The sequence below is a fragment of the Phaseolus vulgaris genome, chromosome 3 (assembly GCF_000499845.2).
Source record: "Phaseolus vulgaris cultivar G19833 chromosome 3, P. vulgaris v2.0, whole genome shotgun sequence".
Lineage (NCBI taxonomy): Eukaryota > Viridiplantae > Streptophyta > Magnoliopsida > Fabales > Fabaceae > Phaseolus > Phaseolus vulgaris.
In genome coordinates, this window is record NC_023757.2 from 52,446,767 (window position 1) to 52,469,091 (window position 22,325).

Genomic DNA, 22,325 nt, shown 5'->3' on the forward strand with positions numbered 1-22,325 from the left:
CAAAATTTTATGCACAAATTTAAAGTACTTTTTATATATATTAATTCCTGTATAATTTTTTTTTATTTTATAAAGAAATAATTATTAAAAATTTCATCCTAATATAGACTACATACGAAAGAATATTCATCTGAATGTTAGTTAGATTAACATTTGTGCCGCTCATGGCAACAACTAATAAAGAGGTGACTGATACTTCCAAAGTTGGAATGCAAGACAAGAGGTGAATGTCTCAAGTAAATTTTAGAATTCAAAGTTAACTCTAGAGGTGAAGAAAAACAAATCTTTCAAATTCAATTTATAATTATTTAAATTTATATTATTTTAAATATTTGAATGGATTTATTTAAAATTTAAATTCATATTTTGTTCAAATTCATAATTTTGGATTTTAAATCAATCTAATTAATTTGATTTGGATTTAATATAAATTAGATATAAATCCGGTATAAATTGATATAAATTAGACTAACTCATGTAAAGTCAAACTAGGTTTTCAAGTCATGTAAGGTTGAGCCAAGCTAGGTTATTCTAGGATAAAGTTGAACTAGATGACGATCAAGTCAAGCCGAATTCGGTCAAATCCATATCAAGTTACGCCAATCTAGACTTAAGTCAAATTAGACTAAGTTGGATCTAAGACAAGATAGGTCGGGCTGAGTCAAGCTTAAGTCAAGTTGGGTTAGACAAAACCTAGGTCAATCTAGGTAAGTACAACAAAGCATAATGCAAGTTACGTTAAGTCAAGTTGATCGAGTTCGTTCCAAGTTATAGAGCAAAAGATAAATCACATAAACAAGACAAAAAAAAAACAAATACTACACAAACTCACTAGAATTCATCAAACACAACTTGGACCCTTGATGTCCAATACTTAGTTCTTCACGTTTTGAAAAATTATATTTACTTAGACATTTATTTTATTTTCATCATTTTTGTATTTTTTATTATTTCAATATTTTTAAAAGTTATTTTTTTATTTTCTAATTTTTTATAATCATTATTAATTTTTTTACATATCTATACACCTTATTTCTTAACTTTTTCAATGTTTTGCAAAATTATATTTACTTATTCATTCATAATTTCTTACTAGATAAGTTTTATAAACCTAACTTTACATATTATTAATTTTAATAATTTTCATATATTTTATAAACCTTATATTTTGCATTTAATTTCTTACAAAATAACTTTGGTGATAATTATATATTTTTACAATTAAATAATTTTTTTAAAATTAAAAAATATTTTTTTACTAATTTTTATCATATTTTAATTTTGTATCATTTAAATATTTTTAAAACGTTAGTTTTTTATTCTCTTTTTTCTTATAGCTTTCAAACTTATAAGTATTACTTTTTTACATTCTATTTTAATCTAACTATTATTAATTTTTTAAACTATTTATTTATTGTAAACTATTTTCTCCTTTTTTTTATAAATACTACGTCTACTTTAAAAATTATACCTTTCTTAACTAAATATACTTACTTTTAATATTTTAGCTATTTGTCACTACAAATAACATAACATAAGTGTTATAGGGAAGTGATAAATTTCTTATTAAAGGGTCATGAGTTCAAATTAAAAGTAGTTGAGGTGTCAGTGTAAAACCTAACTGAGATCTTAAGTTGCACAGATGCTTAACATGAAAGCTTTTATTTTAAAAAAATAAAATATTTTAGTTTTTTTTTCTTCATATTTTTAACCTAAACTTTTATTTTTAAACACTATTATATATAACATTAATTTTCTTAAAGTAAACTAACAAGTGTAAAATAGCTTATAAAATAGTTTATAACAAGTGTAAAATAGCTTATAAAGCAGCAATGATTGAAAATTGAGTCTAAATTAATTTCATCATCTAACTAAAATATTTTAATCGGAAGACTTAATCATGACATTTATATTGTTTTTAAAGCTTTCTAACTGAGAAAAAAACCCACAAAAATCTTATATGACTTCATTAAAAAGTCGACCAAACACATACACGTGGATACGACTTCATAAAAAAAACATAAAAACGTGCTTACTTGCACCGCTTCACACACACAATAAAAAGTTACAATAAGTTGAAGTTCGTTGTTCACATTCAAGTATAAGAAAAAAACAGATTTTGAATCGAAATATCATTAGTTTGGGGTTTTCTTACGGACCATTAAGTTGGTTTTTTTTTTTTTATGCTACCTTTTAACCTCCGAACATACGCAACACTTGTATGGTATATGACACTTATCGGAGTGAAGTGTTTAATTCAAAAAATATTTATTAAATTTTTAATAATTTCAGCATAGTTCTAATATGTTCTCAAACGGGTTTGGAACCTAGAGAACGATTACTTCAGCTTTCACCTTCGGTCGTCTATGACGCTCTAAGTTTCCTGTTTACACCTTTCCTCCTCTCGGTCGTCTGGCTTCACAGGCAGGAAGGGTATCAGCAGAAGACACTCCAACGCTCAAGTCAGTCGGGTGTTAACACTCAGGTAGATAATGACGTATCTTTCTCTTTGAAATGCGTACTATTTATATTACCTTAATGGACTTTCATTAGTAGGCCGGATTAGGGAATTGGCTCGTGTTTAAGCAACCCTTAACCACAGGTTAACCTTGCTGATTTGGTCAACCCTTGACTCAACGTTAAGGGTCGATTGACCACGTGTTGTCACGTGACCTTCTCACGATAGCTTGGGCGTTGATTTGGTCCGTGCTGGCCGACTCACTGGGTCGTCCGGTCGTACCAATACATAATACAATTTTAAAAATGAGAAATATATTAATTTTTTAAAAACTCAAATTTATTGTATAAATTTTTATTATAATTATAAAAATAAGGAACAAAATCTTTTGAACCAATGTTTAAAAAAAATTGAAGCATGTACACATAAATATTTATTGTCAATTTTTATAATTCTTAATTATGAAAAATGATTTTTTCACACCCCATTTTTTCTTTGCTCCAAATTACACCTTCTTTTAAGTGTCGGATTATTATGTGATAGAGGTATTTTTGTAAAATAATAGGCATAATATAGATGTAATTTAAAGCATTGAGTGTGAAATTATCACTACTCTAATTATATAATATAGATATGTATCCGTATCCAACATTAGAATTATATATGTATCTTCGTATCCATATTATATTATATGAATTTATTTGTATGTGCTATAGAAATTTTATGTCTCTTTTTGTGGGTATAAGAGTTAGACCAAGTAAATCACATTTATTCTATTTTTTTTTTGTCAATAGAAAAAAAAAAGTATGGGTGATCAGCATCATTAGCAGAGGGCATATTCCTAATCGAAGGTAGAGCTGAAAGTCCAAGATAGAATCTTGTGCAGTTCAATCACCTTTCCCGTGGCACCGGAGAACCCAACGCTGACCCATTCCGGCAGAACGGTCGTCAAGTCAATCACATGCCCAATACTAGGTCCGTCGTTACTCACAACCGCGCTCAAATTTTGTGACACAGGATCATACGCAACAGTAGCAGATATTGTTGCAATCCCAAGTTGTGTATTTTTCCAGGCAACTGTTCTTACAGAAGCAATGGAGTTAACATCAATGCCTATGTGGGGAACAGGAGGGTCCCATTCATTTTTGTGCATGTCGAACTCAACGGCAACTATTGCGTTTCCAATGGTGTTTCTGAGAGCACTGCGGGGACTGAAAAGTCCGAGGTATCCACCAACTGCATCACGGGGCATCTCAGAGTGGAACGGCGCAATGAAGAAAGAGATCCCATCTCCAAAACCTAAATTTGCAGCATTGAGTATCTGAAAAGTGAAGGTGGTGGTGAAGCTTGCCGTCTTGCCGGTTTCTGCATCCCAAAGACGGACGGGTAGAGCATAGGTGGCTCTGCCGGCACTGTGGAGCACGATGGTGCCGTTATTGAGGACTTGTGTTGGTTGTATGACACCCCTTGATGCAAAGGCATCGCCTTGGAAGGTTAAGAGGGTGTGAGCGTATGGCCCTGAAAAATTGGGGAAATTGAAAGAAGTGTCTGAACTGCGATGCCGCATTAGGATGGGGATCAGGAGCAAGAAAACGGACTTTGCGTTGGACAGAGCAGCCATGGCATGGAGAATGGTATAGTGTTTAGGGTTTAGATAAGAGGTTTTGGTGAGATCAGAAAATGCAATTCATTAAATTGTGTACCAGTGGAAGTGGCCAAATGATTTGCATAGTTTGCACCATACAAGGAAGGGTGATTAGAACAAGGAAGAAGTTTTTTGACTTCAATAAGTTATTTCTGAGTAATATTTAACAGTAATGGTATACCATTCCTGTTAGATTATTCTGAAGTATTTTTCTTAGTTTAAGATAATGTTTGATTTTGAATCTCATTCTCTGTTTGATGTGTTAAACCACTTATATATATACTTAATTAATAGTTGTAGAGATATTGATTTTTGAAATTTAAGTAGTTTTTATAATATTTTTAACAGAGTAGATAATTAGACTTTTCTTGATTTATATGTCTCTTTTATTTTTTTATCAGGGTTGAATATTTTTAAAGTTATGTTTTCTTTTCTTGCTGAATAATTTTCTTCTAGTTCGATTTTATCATTAGCTATAGACATTTTTTTTACTCATTTAGGTAAATGTTTATTTATGATAAATGAATAAATATGTAAGACTTTTTGCTTTTGTAGTGATCTAAGAATGACATATATTTAGGACAACTGCTAGGGGTCAAAAGTAATGAAATCTTTGGCGATATACGTATAAAGCATTCCTAGGATTTTTCACCTTTATGTTTTGATCACACATTACTATAAAATAAAATTAATCTATACATGAATTAATATATAAAAAGTACTTTAAAAAAATTATTTTTAATCAGATGAAATTTTGAGAAGTTCTATTTATTCTTTTTTATTTTTAAAAAATATATGTAAATAATACTAACGTAAATATTATAATGTAGATATTGTGAATCTTTACTACTATAATATGATATATTATACAAATGCATATTTTTAACTGATATAAGATTTTTTTTATGCAAAAACTTATATTACCAGTACTCAAATTAATGTTAATATAGAGTGGATTTTGTTGAGTGAAAATTTTATTATTTATAAATCTTAAAATGGGTTGTTGTTAAAGTGTAAAAAATATTAGTCCGACCTCATTTCGATTTCAAATTATTTTAGATTTAGTTCAATAAGCAAGAAGAATTAATAATTTTAATTCTAAAAAGTAAACAGTAAATTAATATTTTAAAATTTAAATTACACTAGTAGAACTAATTTTATTTTTTTAATTAAATGATTTAATATATAAATTATATGAGCATAACATTGTATTAATCACCTTCACTTTTCCAAACACCGTCTAATGTGTACTATGCAAGTCATTTGACTTCTTAATATGAAAATGAACATTTCGTGGGCGCAGGCCTGCCTCCATAATTTTCATCAACTTTTTGCCCTTTCTTTCTCTCTTCATTTTTGATCTTACTCTTTCTCTGCAACCTCTATATAAAGCGGATCATTTCATGAATCTATCATCACAGTACTTCACAGCCATGGCCATGAACTCGAGAACTCAAATATCTGTTTTCACTATCATCATTTCCTTCCTTGGACTCACCCAAAACGTGAAGTCAGCTTCTTTCTCATTCTCCAGTTTTGGGTCTTACACAAATGGCATTACCCTGGAAGGTGATGCCTATGTTTCAGAAGGGGTGATAAAGCTGACACCTGTCACACCCAACAACGCTGGCAGAGCCTCCTTTGCTGCACCCATCCACCTTTGGGATCCCGAAACTGGGAAGCTCGCAGCCTTCACCACAACCTTCTCCTTTGTTGTTGCGCCAAACGCTCCTGGGCTCTTGGCAGACGGCATTGCCTTCTTCCTGGCTCCGTTCAACTCGAACATCCCAAGCAATTCAAGTGGTGGATTCCTTGGACTTTTCAGCCCTGAGTCTGCCCTAAACGTATACCAGAATGAAATAGTGGCTGTGGAATTTGACTCCTTCAGTGGGAACCCCTGGGACCCTCCCTCTGCCCATGTAGGCATTGATGTTAACTCCATTGCCTCCGTCACAACGGAGAAATGGGAAACTGACAGTGCAGGGAACGCGCTTGTTGCATACGCCAGTGTGAGCTATGAGGCTGTGGAGAAACGTTTAGACGTGGTTGTGAGATACCCTGGAAGCAGTGTGAATGAGACTAGTCTCTCTTTTGTGATTGATTTGAGGACTGTTCTTCCACAATGGGTTAGGGTTGGATTCTCCGGTGCCACGGGACGACTGGTTGAAATACACAACATTCTTTCTTGGACCTTCAATTCTGCGTTCTATTAGAATTTCTCCCTTATGCTCGATGCTCTTTTTCTTATTGCTTATTGTTAAGTTCCTAATAACTTACCTTTCTCCACTTTATTCTCAATAAGGTCATTCATATTTTAAATCAAATTCAGTTTCATCAGAAGTGCCTCTGCCCAGTTTTAAGGAGTGCCAAACTTGTCTACAATTTGATTACTACTGCACGTAAATTGTTACACTACATTTAGTTTATAAACAGCTTCAATAATTAAATATCTATTTACTATAATCTATCCAAGAGATATTTTGGAAAGATGTATGAATGGTAGGGCGGTTTCAGTTATACAACTATGGCAATGTTGATTTATAAAAATAAGTTAAATTAGCAATTAACATATTAGTTACTGACATAGCTTATATGCTGATGAGGAGAATCGACATGTATAGTTTAGTTGTGGCACAAAAAATGATATAGAATGTGTCTCGTTAACATTGATTCTCATTCACATTGATTGTGACTGGAACAAATATGTAGAATGAGGTATCATTTTCTTGAAATTTTTCATTAGACAGAAAACCACCCCATCATGGAACCCAATATCCAAATTTGGAAGAATGATAGCAATTTATAGAAAAACACGCAAACACAGAAAACCTAAAAACATGATTAACAACACAATTCTTAAAAAGTCTACGAGTGACAATAAAAAAGAAGATTTTAAAACAAAGGTAAACGTTGTAAGAAACTAGGAACTTCTCTTAGGAACCATAGGAATGTGAAAGAAACTAGGAACTAACCATAGGAATAAAAGGTTAATGATGACAATCCACATTTTTCATATAACTATATTACAACTTTCAACTCTAATCTTATTATTTTAATATTTTTTTATATCATTTAATTTAAAATTTATCCTATATATATATATTTATTTTTAAATCCATTAAATAAAAAATTGTATACAACTTCCATATTCCATAGGTTATCAAAGGATATTTTCCTGAATGAAAATAGTTAGGGGTGAGGAATCTAACTTTATGATGGATGAATAGAGATCAAAGGTTGTGGAGGAGGAGGGCGTCATCATTGGCAGAGAGCGGCGACCGCAATGACGGCGAGCACGAAAACGGCGACTGCAGAAGTGACCACGATAACGAACGGAGAGCGAAACGCGAGCGGCGCGAACTGGAGATACCGGAGACGCGAGCTGCAGAAATTGTTTTTTTAAAAGGTACTTCATGGTTTTTTTCTCGGGGTTTTGTTTTGCCTTTTTACTAAAATGAGGTCCGTTTTAAAAAAATTATAAAAATGGGTAAATTGTGTCAACTTGACACAATTTCATAAGCAGAAGTCGTACCAAATTGACACGATTTTGACACGTCAACTTGAATCTGTCACGTCAACTTGAAGTCGTGCCAATTTGGCACGATTTTGTTCACGTCTTTTTTTTAATATTGAGTAGTGAGTTATGTAATATTTAAAATTAATTTGATACATAATTTTTCAAAGATGTTAGTTTTAAGCAATAAAAAAAATAGATAATCGTGTATGGATCATGATTGACGGTAACGTAATATATTTATTTGAGAAGTGTTATTGTATTTGAAAAATAAATAGAGAATTGTTTTTGTGGATGATTCAATTTCAAATAAGCTAAAAAGATGTGCACATTATAGAATTGAATGTCATGTCCACACAGACAAGTTTAATAATAAAATTCAATTGCAAATTTGATTATTAATTTCCTAATTTTCTTTATCTTTGTATTTATTCCTTCGAAAAAAATTATTCATCAATTTAATTTCAAATATTCCATAACTTATAATTATAATTATAATTAAATAATTATAATATATATTTATTTTAAAATTATATAAAAAATATGAAGTGGACAAAGTCGTGCCAAATTGACACGACTTTCACATATGAAGTCGTGTCAAATTAGCACAAGCACCATTTTTATAATTTTTTTGAAACAGACCGTAAAAAAGAAAAAAATAGAAAAAAATAGCCCAATCATAAAAGAACCGTACTTAATCTCCACACTCAGTATTGGAATGGTATTGATTCAAATAAAATCGCCTTGATTGTGTAAATAGCGTATAACGAATGCATCTATTTTTATATTCAACACCTCGTAACTTCAAAGTAAATCATAAAAAATTGATCACTAATTTCTACTAAAAAATATATTTTATTGAAAAGAAATCCATCATAATTTTTGGGTAGAAATTTAATCATACAAGAACTAATAGATATTTTGTATTAATATAAAATTGTTTCATCTTCACAAGTGATTTCAAATTTTGAAGTGGTCTTATCCTTTCAAATAAGATTATATTTATTGATGATATAACTGGTCTAATAAATATATAAGTAACTGGTCACATGGCTGTATATAAAAATAAGGCTATATTTAAACAAAAAAGGATTTTTTTTCATAAGTTAAAATTAACTTATGAATAAATTTTATAATAAAAAGTTTATAAAAATTAAATTTTAACTCTAAAAATTGTTTGGTTTTTTCTCCTTTACTTTTTTTTTTCAAAAAATACTCATGAAAAAAACTGCTCAAAGATATTCAATTCTGAGTTTTAGAAAAGGTACACAACTTTTGCAAACGTGCTTCTATGAGAAAACAACTTCATTACATTTTATTATTTAAAAATATTCAGAGAAAAAGAGCCGGCACTAGATTTATTTGTTTTGGTTATCGTCATCCTTAACTTTCACAAATTGTTTCTTGTTATTGTCTTAGTGAGTTATTTCTTAATTTGACAATGGATAATCTGTCTTGTTACTCATGTCTCATTCAATTAATAATATATATATATATATATATATATATATATATATATATATATTATTTGGGTTTCCATAAAAACTTTTCAAACATAAAATAAAAATGCAGGCCAGTACTGGAAACTTTTTGATGGATGTCTTGGATTAGGTCAACGGCGTGTGTATTAAAATAATCGAGAAAGTGTTTGTCAAATGAAAGTAGAAGATGTGAAATTATATTTTTTAACAATCATATGATTGCTTGGCCATGTACCACTTTTATTCCAGAAAAGAAAATTCACATATAAAAAGATCAATAAAAAAAGGAGATTTTAGAATTTAAAATCTTAATAACCCAATTAAAAGTCTTCTTGTAAACTTCCATATATTCGTGTATTAGCATTTCAATTGTATATAAGTATTTCAATTTGTGAAATGTAAAATTTGTTTGGAAACAATTTTTTTGGTTAAAACAAATTATTTTTTTATAAGTTATTTTCTACCTATACTCTTAATTTAAATTGATGAGCATAATTTCATTCACACTGTCAGTTAATCTTGTATTTTAGTCATAGTAGACGGTGTAATATTTTTAAAACAGACGGTCTAACTAGATGTTATAAGGGTCTGACTAGAGAGACTAATATAAGCGTCTAACTAGACAAATTGATATTAGCGTCTGACTATACAGGTTGAATGAAGTCCATCACTGCGAGTGGATCGAAACACACAAAAGTTCAAGTTGTTTTCTTAAATCAAAATGGGAAACAAAAATTAAGTTAAAGAATGAGAGAATAAAATCTGCAATATCTCATAAACATAATTGGAATCAAATCTTTTAGAGGGATATTCTCTCAAATTTCTGAAATTAAAATCCCATGTTAAATGCACAACAAATAGAGCAAACCTCTTTCGAAGATATTATTTAAGTAAACCTTTTTCAAATATCTATCACAATAGTGCTAAGTTTAATTATAATTAATGCGCAAATATGAATCGAGTTTGAGAACAAAATATTTGGAAAAGAAGCAAGAACAAGATCTGCAATTGCTTAGGAAAGAATATATATAATTGATAAATTGAAACAAAGAAAGGAATTATTTCATAATTGGTAAACACCATCATGAAACAAATTTTGAATTCGATTTTGTGCAAATAAAAGAGTAATATAAATCAAGTTTCACAGTGGCAGATGAAGAAGAGAGCATTATGGTTTTCTTAGTTTTTTTATTTTTTTCTTCATAATCTTTTCATTTTGCCTCCTCATAGGCTAAAACTCTTTGAGTTGATTCTCTTGTAATTTCACAATGAATTTTAAGATTCCGTTCAATTAAATTTTTGTTATTCAATATCTTATTATATCTTATTGTGCTAAATATTTGGTGTTTTCTGAGTTTTATTGGTGTTTTATAAATTATTTTTTAACGTGTGTTGATAACTCAATTTTGTCTTTAATTAAACTCTTGTTTAGTTTTCTAAACAATCTCTTAGACACATGATTCAAGAGTTAAAAGACTTAAAACCTCATGAGTAGACACATAGAGACGTGTAAGGTATTGAATAAATTAGTGGATACATGTTTCATTAATGAGATCGTTTATCTTTGACTTACGCATGTTTGGTCAATTCAATTTTGTTTAGATGATTGAATGATGATATATTCATTCAATCAACTGATGAAAAAATCATAATGTTTTTCCTTTGACTGTTTTATAATCTCAATCCCCGTCTACTTTCCTATTATTGCTCACTTTTATGGAACTTTAAATATAGAATAAAATTAATTCTAGTAAACATATTCATTGCATTAAAAATATTTGTGTGAAGTAAATTTAATTTTTAAATTTTAATAATTTAATGTAAATGTCAAAGATTAAAAAAAAAAAATCTTAAACATAAAATTACATAAAAAAATATATAAAAAAATTGTTAGCTAATTAAATACCAATTTAGAAACTAGTTTATAAATTTTATTAATAATAAAAATTACTTAGATATCAATAATTTTTTTTTGTCTTTGAAATAATATATAATTTAAATAATATGATAACTAATTGTTTTTTATTTTTAAAATTGTTTTTATTAAATAATTTTATTATAAAAAAATGGATAAGAGAAATCTTTATCTATATCTAATTGATATGACCTAGTTTTTCAATGATTTCTCATTTGAGAGCTTGATGTAGCCATGGTGGCATTCCTTGTGATTTTGATGTAGGTTAGGTGGTATTACATGTGGATATCTTTCATTAACAAATTCTATGGTTTAATTTATTTCTAGACATCAAATTCTTTGCTTTAATAGTAATACTTACATAAGGTTCATCTTGAGGTGACTTGATTTAATGGAGATGTTGTAGTAATAGTCATATGGAACACAATTAGTATTGGCACTTCATGTGCATTTAGCATTTACACTTAGGCTTACACTTGTGGATGACACACTTGGAAAAATACTTATAGTGTTTGCAATCTCATATACAATATAAACACACATTTTAATACATTCAAAATTAGTCAAATTAAGTATTTTACAAAAAATTGTAGAAAACATGGAGTTCTACCAAATGTGTAATTTTGTTTTCAATAAAAAAAAATGATAGTGAGAAATGAAGTAATTCAAACAAAAATAAATTACTTTTTTATGGGGTTCTTTTTGTTTATGCTAACCATCTAGACATATTTTAAAAAACAGTTAATCTTAAAAATAAAACAATAAAGTGTGAGATCAATGAGAATGTTTACAAAGTATGAACATAAAATACTACTTCGCATTGAAGTAATGCAAGAATTATAAAGTGTAAGAAAAATAAATTACTAGGAATAAAAAATAAATTTTAAAAAAATCAATAATATTGGTGAACACAAACATGAACACTTTTACTATTTCTCTTACATGATCGTTTTTGGCACCAGAAACTCAGTACAAATTAAATTATTTTTGTCACCCTAAATTAAAAAAATATTCAATATATAATATATAAACAATTATCCAATTGCTTTTAATAACAACACTGATGTCTATTCTATATTTGTCGAAAATCCATTTGGCGTAGTTTGCAAAAAGACACATGCTAAGATATTTTCCATGTCCCCTTCAAATTTAATTAACCAATTTTAACTATAACCTCCATCTCTATATATTATTTCTTTGACCATTTCATAAACATACCCTCAATCATTTAGTTTAATCTTTATATCTTTTACTTAGTTTCGAACCAATATAATTATTAAGTAATTGACCAAATAACGTTGATTTTTGTTTACTCATAAATTATAATTTTATTTATTGACAATAATGTGAATGTTTGCTTATATAATTATAAATTTGTATAAATAAATAGTTTTAAATATATACATTATAATTATTATAATGAAAAATATAAGCATACAATTTATATTTTAGGTTTAGATTTATAATATGTTTTATATTATAACATAAAATCATTTTTTAATAATTGCTCTTTTTAATAATATTAAAATTCAATTTTAAAAAGTATAAGAAAAATATAATAAAAAAATTCATCAAAGAAAGCCACTTAAAATTATACTTTTATTTTTAAAAGTAATTATTTTTTTAATAAATAAAATAAAATGAGACATTCTCTCCCAACTCTTATAGACACTTCAAGGGTGTTCCAACCCTTATACATATACTTCAGGAGTCTCCCAACCCTTACACCGAAAGAGATCAAGGTCAATCTGCTCAACACCTGAACTACTTACTTACAATTTTCATACTTTACTAATCACTAAATCAATCCTCAATTGAAAAAAAATTAAAAAAAATAAAATAATTCTTAAAACCCTTTTATTTATCATTATTTTAATTTATATGTAAAAGGATGATATAAATGTTTATGGTTGGTTATCCCTAGATCGGGGAAGAGACAAAGAGTGAAATTTCTCACAAGATGTTTTCCAGAACGATTCCTCCAGAAAAAGTCTAAGAGTATGTATGTTCTTGTATTAGTAATTAATTAGTGAAAGCAACGTATTTTTAATCAATCAAATACCTACTTAGGAATAGTTCAAAACATGTTCTTGTCATCGTTATTATTCTACTAACTTAATCAATAAACTTTGAATTCGTTGATGCATATAGCTCGCTATATTCTTGGTTTCAACACCATCAAACTCTTGTTCTTTGCCATGGCTTTCTTCACCTCTTCTTCATGCAGTAATCAAACCCAAAAACAAACACCTTTCTTCATATGTATCTTCATCTTCTTCACTCTGTTCCATAACACTGTTGAGTCCGTTTCCTTCAACTTTTCCAGCTTCCAGCAGTCAAACTTGAACAACCAAATAGACTTCGCGGGTGATGCTTTTCCCTCAAACGGTGTTCTTCAGCTCACGAAGAACCAACTCGATGGCCCCGTCACAGACAGCGTTGGTCGAGCCTCGTATTCACAACCAGTGAGGCTTTGGGATCAAAAAACAAAGAAGCTCACCGATTTCACAACCCATTTCTCTTTTGTCATAAAAGCTGTGAACGAGTCAATTGTTGGTGATGGCTTGGCCTTCTTCCTTGCACCGTTTGATTCTTCCATTCCCAACAACTCTGCTGGTGGGTTCCTTGGCCTGTTCAGCCCGGATTCTGCATTCGACACTAAGAAAAATCAGTTGGTGGCAGTTGAGTTCGACAGTTTCAAGAACGAATGGGATCCGAGCTCAGATCACGTAGGGATCAATGTAAATTCCATTCAATCAGTTGCAAACGTGAGTTGGAGGAGCAGCATTAAGAATGGGTCTGTTGCTAATGCTTGGGTATGGTACAACTCCACATCCAAAAATCTCTCTGTTTTTCTTACATATGCTGAGAATCCAACCTTCAATGGCAGTTCTAGTGTTTCTTACGTTATTGATTTCAGGGACGTATTGCCAGAGTTTGTTAGAATAGGGTTTTCTGCTGCAACGGGTACATGGGTTGAGATACACAACATTTTGCTTTGGTCATTCAGTTCAACCTTGGATGGGGATGGTAGGAAAAAATCCAAGGTTGGCTTAGTGGTTGGTATCAGTGTTGGTTTGGGTTGTTTAGTTGGTCTTGTGGGTCTATTATGGTTTACCTTCTGGAGAAGGAGAAATAGACTAAGGGGTGTAAGCGAGGACATCATTGATGTTGATGCTTCTATAGATGATGAGTTTGAGAGAGGGACTGGTCCAAAGAGGTTCAGCTACCGGGAACTAAGCAACGCAACCAACAACTTTGCTGAAGAAGGGAAACTAGGACAAGGAGGGTTTGGAGGAGTTTACAAAGGTTTGATAGTGAATTCCAACCTTGAAGTGGCAGTGAAGAGGGTTTCCAAAGGGTCAAAGCAAGGGAAAAAGGAGTACATATCAGAAGTGAGAGTTATCAGCCGTCTGAGACACAGAAACCTGGTTCAACTCTTAGGGTGGTGCCATGAACAGAGTGAGCTCCTTCTTGTTTATGAATTCATGCCTAATGGAAGCCTTGATTCTCATCTTTTTGGAAATAGAGTCATGCTTTCTTGGGTGGTGAGATACAAGGTGGCCTTAGGTTTGGCATCTGCCCTTCTTTATCTTCATGAAGAGTGGGAACAGTGTGTGGTCCATAGAGATATTAAGTCAAGTAATATAATGTTGGATGCTAATTTCAATGCCAAACTTGGTGACTTTGGTCTTGCAAGGCTGGTAGACCATGAGGTAGGTTCACAAACCACTGTTTTGGCAGGCACCATGGGGTACCTAGCCCCTGAGTGTGTGACCACAGGGAAATCAAGCAAGGAATCTGATGTGTACAGCTTTGGTGTTGTGGCACTTGAGATCACATGTGGTAGAAAACCAGTTGAGGTGAGAGAAGAGCCTGGTAAAGTTAGGCTTGTGGAGTGGGTGTGGAACCTCTATGGAAAAGGGAAACTACTAGAAGCAGCTGATGAGAAATTGAACTTGGAATTTGAAGAGCAGCAAATGGAATGCTTGATGGTTGTGGGGTTGTGGTGTTGTCACCCTGATCATACCATGAGGCCCTCCATTAGGCAAGTAATAAGTGTGCTTAACTTTGAAGCCCCTTTGCCAAGTCTTCCATCCAAGTTGCCAGTGCCAATGTACTTTGCACCTCCCATTGATATAAGCCAATTCTCCTACACTTCATCTCTCGTCACAGGCACAACCAAAGAATCGTCCACATACTCGTCAATGTCTACAGGGTCTGGAAACTCTCCACTATTGCAATGAAATTATTTAGCTTTTAGGTAGATATCATGTATTTCAATTGTGCAATGGCATAACTTGGTTCCTTTAGTTGTGTTATGAAAATTTCAAACCATGTATATTGCGTCATAAGCAAAACTGAGTCACAGCAGCAGAAGATTAAGCAAGTAGTTGGTGTTTGGTGGCTGACTTTTTCGTTTACTTGCCATAGGGTCATATACCAGTTTGCAGTGTCATTATCTCAAACACATACTCTGCTTCTTATGACTCACAATGGACCACAGTATTTTCTGGGACAAAAGCACCAATCTTTTGGGCCTAACATGAAGCACTAAATCTGTATTAAAGTTGCTCTTGTTCTTGTTAAGTTCACCTCACTTTTCCAAATATAAGTTTTTGATGAAAATTTGTTTCCTCTGTTTTAATATTTATTGCAAACACTTAGCGCGATAGAAATTTGTTATGTTATGTAATTTTTGTGATAAACTTAACTTGTATCATACTTTTTTGTTTATAAAATGTGTATATGTTTTACAGATAACTCATTTTTGTCATACCATATGATTAATCATCTTTAGTAGGTTTCTTTTTGTAATCACGTTTTTTCATTCATAACAAGTAGTTGATTTACCATAATTAATTTGATTTCTATTAAAAGATTATTTTTTAAAAAAATAAACAACTTTTATGTGTTGTTAATCGCATGAGAACGTATATCTTTGTAAGACTTTGTCTAGACACTTAACAAAAAGTTGTTTTTAAAGTGTTTTTGAATAAGCTTTTGATATTTTCGTTGGCTACACTCAACAATGTTTCATTTGGACGCACTACCGTTATGACTTAGTCGCAAATTCCTCTCTTTTTCCTAATTTTTCTCCGTTTGGATCGCTTATTAAGGGCCACATGTTATGTTATGTTGCCTATGCATAACAAATTTGTCACTTTCCCAAACAACTGACATTTTTATTTTTCACATTAAAACAATGTGTGTCTTTTCTCTTAGTATTTTTCTTGTAAGCTTATCCTTTGATACATAAACAGAAACATTAAAACACCCCTAAAAAAGAAGAAACACTCACATCAACAATGCTATGGAGTTGACCTTTGAAGACACTGTAACTCTAATTTCTCATATCCTTTTTTTCTTCTTAATATATTCCTTTTTTTTTTTCTTTCTCCCTTTTTCTTTTCTTCTAATTTATATTATAATTCTTTCTTTTTCATTTCCACTTATATTTGTTGAAGGTGAAAACATGACCAATCGGACTGGATTGACTAGACCTCAGGTAAGTGTGCTTAATTATTGTGTTTATCTATAATCTCTGTTTAAGAGATCTTTGTGTTTGTAATAAAATTGTAACAAATAAAATAAAAACTTAATTAGTTGTCTGTAAGTTGCAAATGGACGATCGAATCACGTTAAATCATGTGTTGTTTATTTTATGAAGTTGATTCGTGATTGTGTGTTATGTATTTTTTTTCCTTCAATATTATGGATATGTGTCTAAATTGTTGTAAAAATCACCTAGTAACATATCATTTACAATTAATTATATTGCAATGAAAAACTATAATTAATAAAATCAAACACATCCTTAACCAATTATCATAACCTTATTTGATATTTATAATTTTATTATGTTGCACTTCTTCCTTCCCAAAAGCAATTTGTCCTTGAATATCAAAACCTAATAATTCATAACGATCATAGCTACCTTTTCTCCATAAGTAATAATAGGTTAGAGAAAATAAATGTATTCCAAGATTTTTCAAACCGATAACATTTTCAACCCAATTATTCTCTTCCCATTAACTATTTCTACAAAATCTCATTTTTTATAGTAATGGTTGTTTAAGATCTTAATCCTGACCAATGAATTGCTAGGTCTTTGTTCTTAAGGCTCTAGATTATCCTAACTTTCCTTTATTTATTAGCTATCCATCTTTCAACAGTTCAAAGTATATTCATGATTTATTCCTTCAACATATCATGATTTTTGACTTCAGCTTCATATTATTTTTACTTGGTGTGTAAAATCTAATAGTATATTTTCTCCTTGATCCATTCAATTAATTAACAAGTAGATCTATCCATTTTAATTTTATTGGATGATAAATGATTCATCCAATATTTTTTTTTAAATTCAACGGATATCTGATTAATACTGTTGGAATCAAAACAAACCCAACCTATTTTTTATATTTAAAAAAAAATGTTCAAAACATTTATTTTCAAAACTTGTTTACATTTTTTAAGAATCAAACCCTTAATTTTTCTGGTTTAAAATGTATCATTTTTTTTGTTTTATTTAATTATAGAATGTATTCACTTTACTTTATTTTCTACTTAAATTAGCTAAAAACAGATTCTTTTCATACAATTAATCAACTCTATTTCAATCCTTCTTTTTGTACAATTTATTCTGAGTTCTATTCTTTGAAATATCATTAGATCACCTTAATACAAGCAGCTAATTATTACGAATCAGGAAAGACCAAATAGTTTATTGTCAAAATGGCTTTTTATGGTCAAAGAATTTGCACTTCATTATTCATCTCATATATCTGGTCAAAGAAAATATACTTAAAAACTTAAAAACGTGTCAATGTTTTATGAAAATTTCCAGTTGATATATTCGGGATATTTTGTAATGGAGAAATATATTTTTAATTTTTTTCCTAGAAATATATTTTGAAATTCAAATAGTATATGTTGAATTTAAATATTTGGGGTACAAATACTATTAGGCCTACATAATTACTCTGTTTTTTAGTATTTTTGAAAGGAATTATAAACAATACTATCTAATAAGAACTTTATAAGATGTAATAAATAATAGATAGATAACATAAGTCTTAAAATCTTACATTATCGTTAATATCTTTTATGAAACACCACCCCCTTAAAGAGAAAGTAATGAAAGCCCAAAACGTAGGTGATGTGATGCATATTTTAATAGTATAGTTTTGGATTTTGTAGTGAGGTAAGTGAAGGTTGGGTTTATAGGAGTTTTTTTGGGTTTGATTTTAAAGGGATGGTTTGAATTTTCTCATATTGTTTGGCAGGTTGTAGTACATCACTATCGGGAGGATAATGTTTTTTATATTGGTTTTTCTCAAATTTTGTAGAATTTCTTTTTTCTTATTGTTATTTATGTTTATAAAAAAACACTAACTTTAGGTTAGATTTTTCATAAGAGTTTCGAGCATCCCTCAAATGTTTTAATTTATTTTTATTTTTTCATTGTTTATAAAATAAATATTACAAAATCACTGTCTTTAATTAATTAAACTTAGATGTCAGAACGAAAGCGCAAAATTTATAGCAAATTCACCATCTTGAAAGAGATTTGTAAAAAGTCTCCAATAATTAATTAAACTTAGTTTTTTTCTGAAAAATCCTTAATTTACACTACAAGAAAAAAAGGTTTTAATAGAGGTTATTTAGTGGAGGTTAATATAACCTTAGGAATTGATTTAATTAATGGAGGTTTTTTCTAAAACCTCAACAAAATAACGGAGGTTTTTTAACCTTAGCTAAATTCCAAAGGTTTATTCTAAAACCTCAGTAAAATAACAGAGGTTATTTTAACCTTTATTAATTTCCAAAGGTTTATTTTAAAACCTCCGCAAAATAACGAAGGTTTTTTTAACTTTCGTTAATTTCCAAAGGTTTATTTTAAAACCTCCACAAAATAACGAAGGTTTTTTTAACCTTTGTTAATTTACAAAGGTTTATTTTAAAACCTCCATAAAATAACAAAGATTTTTTTAACCTTCGTTAATTTCCAAAGGTTTATTTTAAAACCTTCATTAAATTCTAAATATTTATTCTAAAATCTCATCAAAATAATAGAGTTTTTTAATTTTTTTTAAGTGTCAAAAATTTATTGTAAAACATCAATAAAATATATTTTCTCAATTCTTAATAAATAGATATAATTAAATTTTTTAGTGAGTTTAGCCTAAACTGGTATACATATTTAAATATGCTTTGAACTTAGGTCTTAGAGGTTGATTCATTAATTGAAGTTAGAAGGCACTTCATTAATTGAAATTATTATTCAATTCTTAAAGATTGTTTTTATGAATTTCAATAAGTAAAAATAAGTTGTGTGTGAAGTGACATTAACTTATCACATATATACATCATCATAATTTATTTTTTGGTTACATTTGCAGTATCAAATTTTGAAGAATCATACACTGGAAACTATTCATTATAATAATATTAATAATAATATTTATAATAATATTAATAATAATATTTATAATAATATTAATAATAATATTTATAATAATATTAATAATAATATTTATAATAATATTAATAATAATAATAGTAATAATATTAATAATATGAATAATATTAATAAATATTAATAATATGAATAATATTAATAAATATTAATAATATGAATAATATTAATAATATGAATAATATTAATAATATGAATATAATATTAATTATAATAATAATATTAATAATAATGTTAATATAATATTAATAATAATGTTAATATAATATTAATAATAATGTTAATATAATATTAATAATAATGTTAATATAATATTAATAATAATGTTAATATAATATTAATAATAATGTTAATATAATATTAATAATAATGTTAATATAATATTAATAATAATGTTAATATAATATTAATAATAATGTTAATATAATATTAATAATAATGTTAATATAATATTAATAATAATGTTAATATAATATTAATAATGTTAATATATATTAAATTATGTTAATAATAAGTAAAAAAAAATGATAATATGACCAAAGAACTTCTCTGGTTTAGTGGTTAACCCTTCCCTCCTTATTGGAAGGACTTGGGTTCAAATCTTGGTTGATGTGACCTATGTTATTAACCTATGGTATTTAATGAAGCTTATGAAAGCCACCGCAACCCAGGGCAATACTAAGTCTCGTAAATTTTTATTTCTCAAAGTTGAATAAGGTTTCTTAAGTTAAAAATTTTCAGTGTCATTATTCTATTTGCTGTGTTAATTGCTTCCGCAAGTACCTATTTTATATCTACACCAAAGACAAAAAAATTAGTTTATTCCTTAAAATTCTTTGAAAGCATGATTAATTTGATGATCAGGTCGTGTACAACAACGTCGTGAATTTTTTAATTTTTATTTAAAGGCATTCGTCATATATATATATATTATTTTATTTTGAAAGTTATTTTTATTTATTTATTTGCAATTATTTAAAATGTTTTAAATTCTTTTATCATTATTCATTTTTTCTAAGATGACTGGTATCGAGATAGAGTATTCAAATTTGGATGTATTATGATGATGATGATAAAGTAGTAAATATTCATATTACGGGGAGACTACGACAAAGAAGAGAATGTCAAAGTTGTTAGTTGCTAAAATTAACAAAAGTCACAAAAAGGTGGAACAGATTACACTTGATGCCTCAAAACAAAATTGTGACAAAACAAATTGTATAAAACACCGTTGAGAAAGAAAATGTTTTTTTTTAAAAATAATAAATATGCTTAAAATAATTTTTATTATTATAAATTTTGTCTCTCTAAAATCTTAAATTTTTTATATTTTCTACACTTGTGGACTGATGGTGTATTTTTTTTTACAATAAGATCATATCTTTGAGGAGGAGAAGACAGAAAATAAACTAAGATAAGTTTAATAGAATCTTAATTTAGGTGAGTTCCTTGATGGTTAATTGTATTCTATTTTTATTTGAATCAACTAAAATTTTTGGTAATATGAATAAGTGAATGTGTTAATTAGGACTGAAAAAAAATCTGAATTGATCTAAACTATAAATATTTTTCTCAAACTTGAAATATATTTCATTTGAATTGAACTAAACTGTTTTTACAATTTAAAAAAGTTAAATTGAATTTTTTAAAAATTGAACTGATCTAAACTTTTAAAAATTTAATTGCACCAAGTTACAGTTTTGAATTTCTTTTTTAAATAAAAAACTTACCTCTATTTTGGATAATTTGTAAAATTACACTTACCTTCTTTTTTTTATCAGAAAAAAATGTCCTAATAATATATATAAATTATTATTTATCTCAACTATAATTTATGTAAAATTTTCAACTTAACGGAATATTTGTTTTCAAAAAATGTCCTGAACAGCAAAGACTATATAATAAATATAAGTACGAAAGAAATACAAATGATAAACATTTTCGGTCTTTACATTAGCGGCAATTCTTTTTTAAATTTATTAAAATCGATAAATTTTAAAAAGTAGTTAAATCATATTTAAAAATTACGATTTTAAAAATAAGAAGTCTTATTCTCAAAATATAATTTTTACATTAAAATAAAAAATTTATTTTGAAAATACAATTTCGTTTATTTTCTATTTTTTTAAAAAATGTGTTATATATGGCCTTTATATAATTTTTAAAAAATATCACTTTTAAGAATAAAATAAAAATCATATATAATATACTACTTCTTTAATAATAAATAAATAAATAAAAGTTGTTCTTAAAATATAATTTTATTTTAGTTGTAAAAATCGTGTTTTGAAAACGCAATTATTTTATTTTGACTTAAATATAAACTATCTATTTTATAAATTAAAAAATAAATCTATCAATTTTGTTAAATTTGAAAAAAAATTGCCTAATCTATTTTTTTATGTAAGAAGCAAACTTTTTAAACTAATGACTCTTTCATTCATATTTTTTTATAATGATATACTAACTAAACACATTACAATTCTTAATATTATTATTTTAATATTTGTTTATATTATTTAATTATAAAATTACTTTTTATTATATATATTTATATATAAATTAATTATATAAAAAATTATATACAGCTCTCTCGAAGTATGAAACCATCATTTCCTTCCATTATAGGAATGGCTTCGTGCATAGTCCAAAAACTGAACCTTTAATCCACCAAACACAAATCTATCGCTCAATATTAATTTCTTTAGAGACAAAAGTTTCATGTCGTGTGCTAACTGCTAAGTGGCTCAGCATCCTAGAGCACACCAAAAAATGCCATCTGGTCCCTTAATATATTTATTTTGTAGTTGGTGTTCTTGTTAATTACTCC

General features: G+C 28.4%; 3 protein-coding genes across 3 annotated transcripts; 2 read left to right on the forward strand and 1 right to left on the reverse strand.

Annotated features, from left to right (window-relative positions):
- Window positions 1-3,207: 3,207 nt before the first annotated feature.
- LOC137805997 (lectin 7-like) lies at window positions 3,208-4,025 on the reverse strand. The gene has a single exon (XM_068605870.1). The coding sequence runs from the start codon at window positions 4,023-4,025 to the stop codon at window positions 3,300-3,302; it is 726 nt and encodes a 241-aa protein (XP_068461971.1). The 3' UTR covers window positions 3,208-3,299.
- A 1,511-nt stretch (window positions 4,026-5,536) lies between these two features.
- On the forward strand, window positions 5,537-6,316 carry LOC137805714 (lectin 7-like). The gene has a single exon (XM_068605649.1). The coding sequence runs from the start codon at window positions 5,537-5,539 to the stop codon at window positions 6,314-6,316; it is 780 nt and encodes a 259-aa protein (XP_068461750.1).
- A 6,732-nt stretch (window positions 6,317-13,048) lies between these two features.
- LOC137808696 (L-type lectin-domain containing receptor kinase IX.1-like) lies at window positions 13,049-15,642 on the forward strand. The gene has a single exon (XM_068609952.1). The coding sequence runs from the start codon at window positions 13,155-13,157 to the stop codon at window positions 15,258-15,260; it is 2,106 nt and encodes a 701-aa protein (XP_068466053.1). The 5' UTR covers window positions 13,049-13,154; the 3' UTR covers window positions 15,261-15,642.
- The last annotated feature ends 6,683 nt before the right edge of the window (window positions 15,643-22,325 follow it).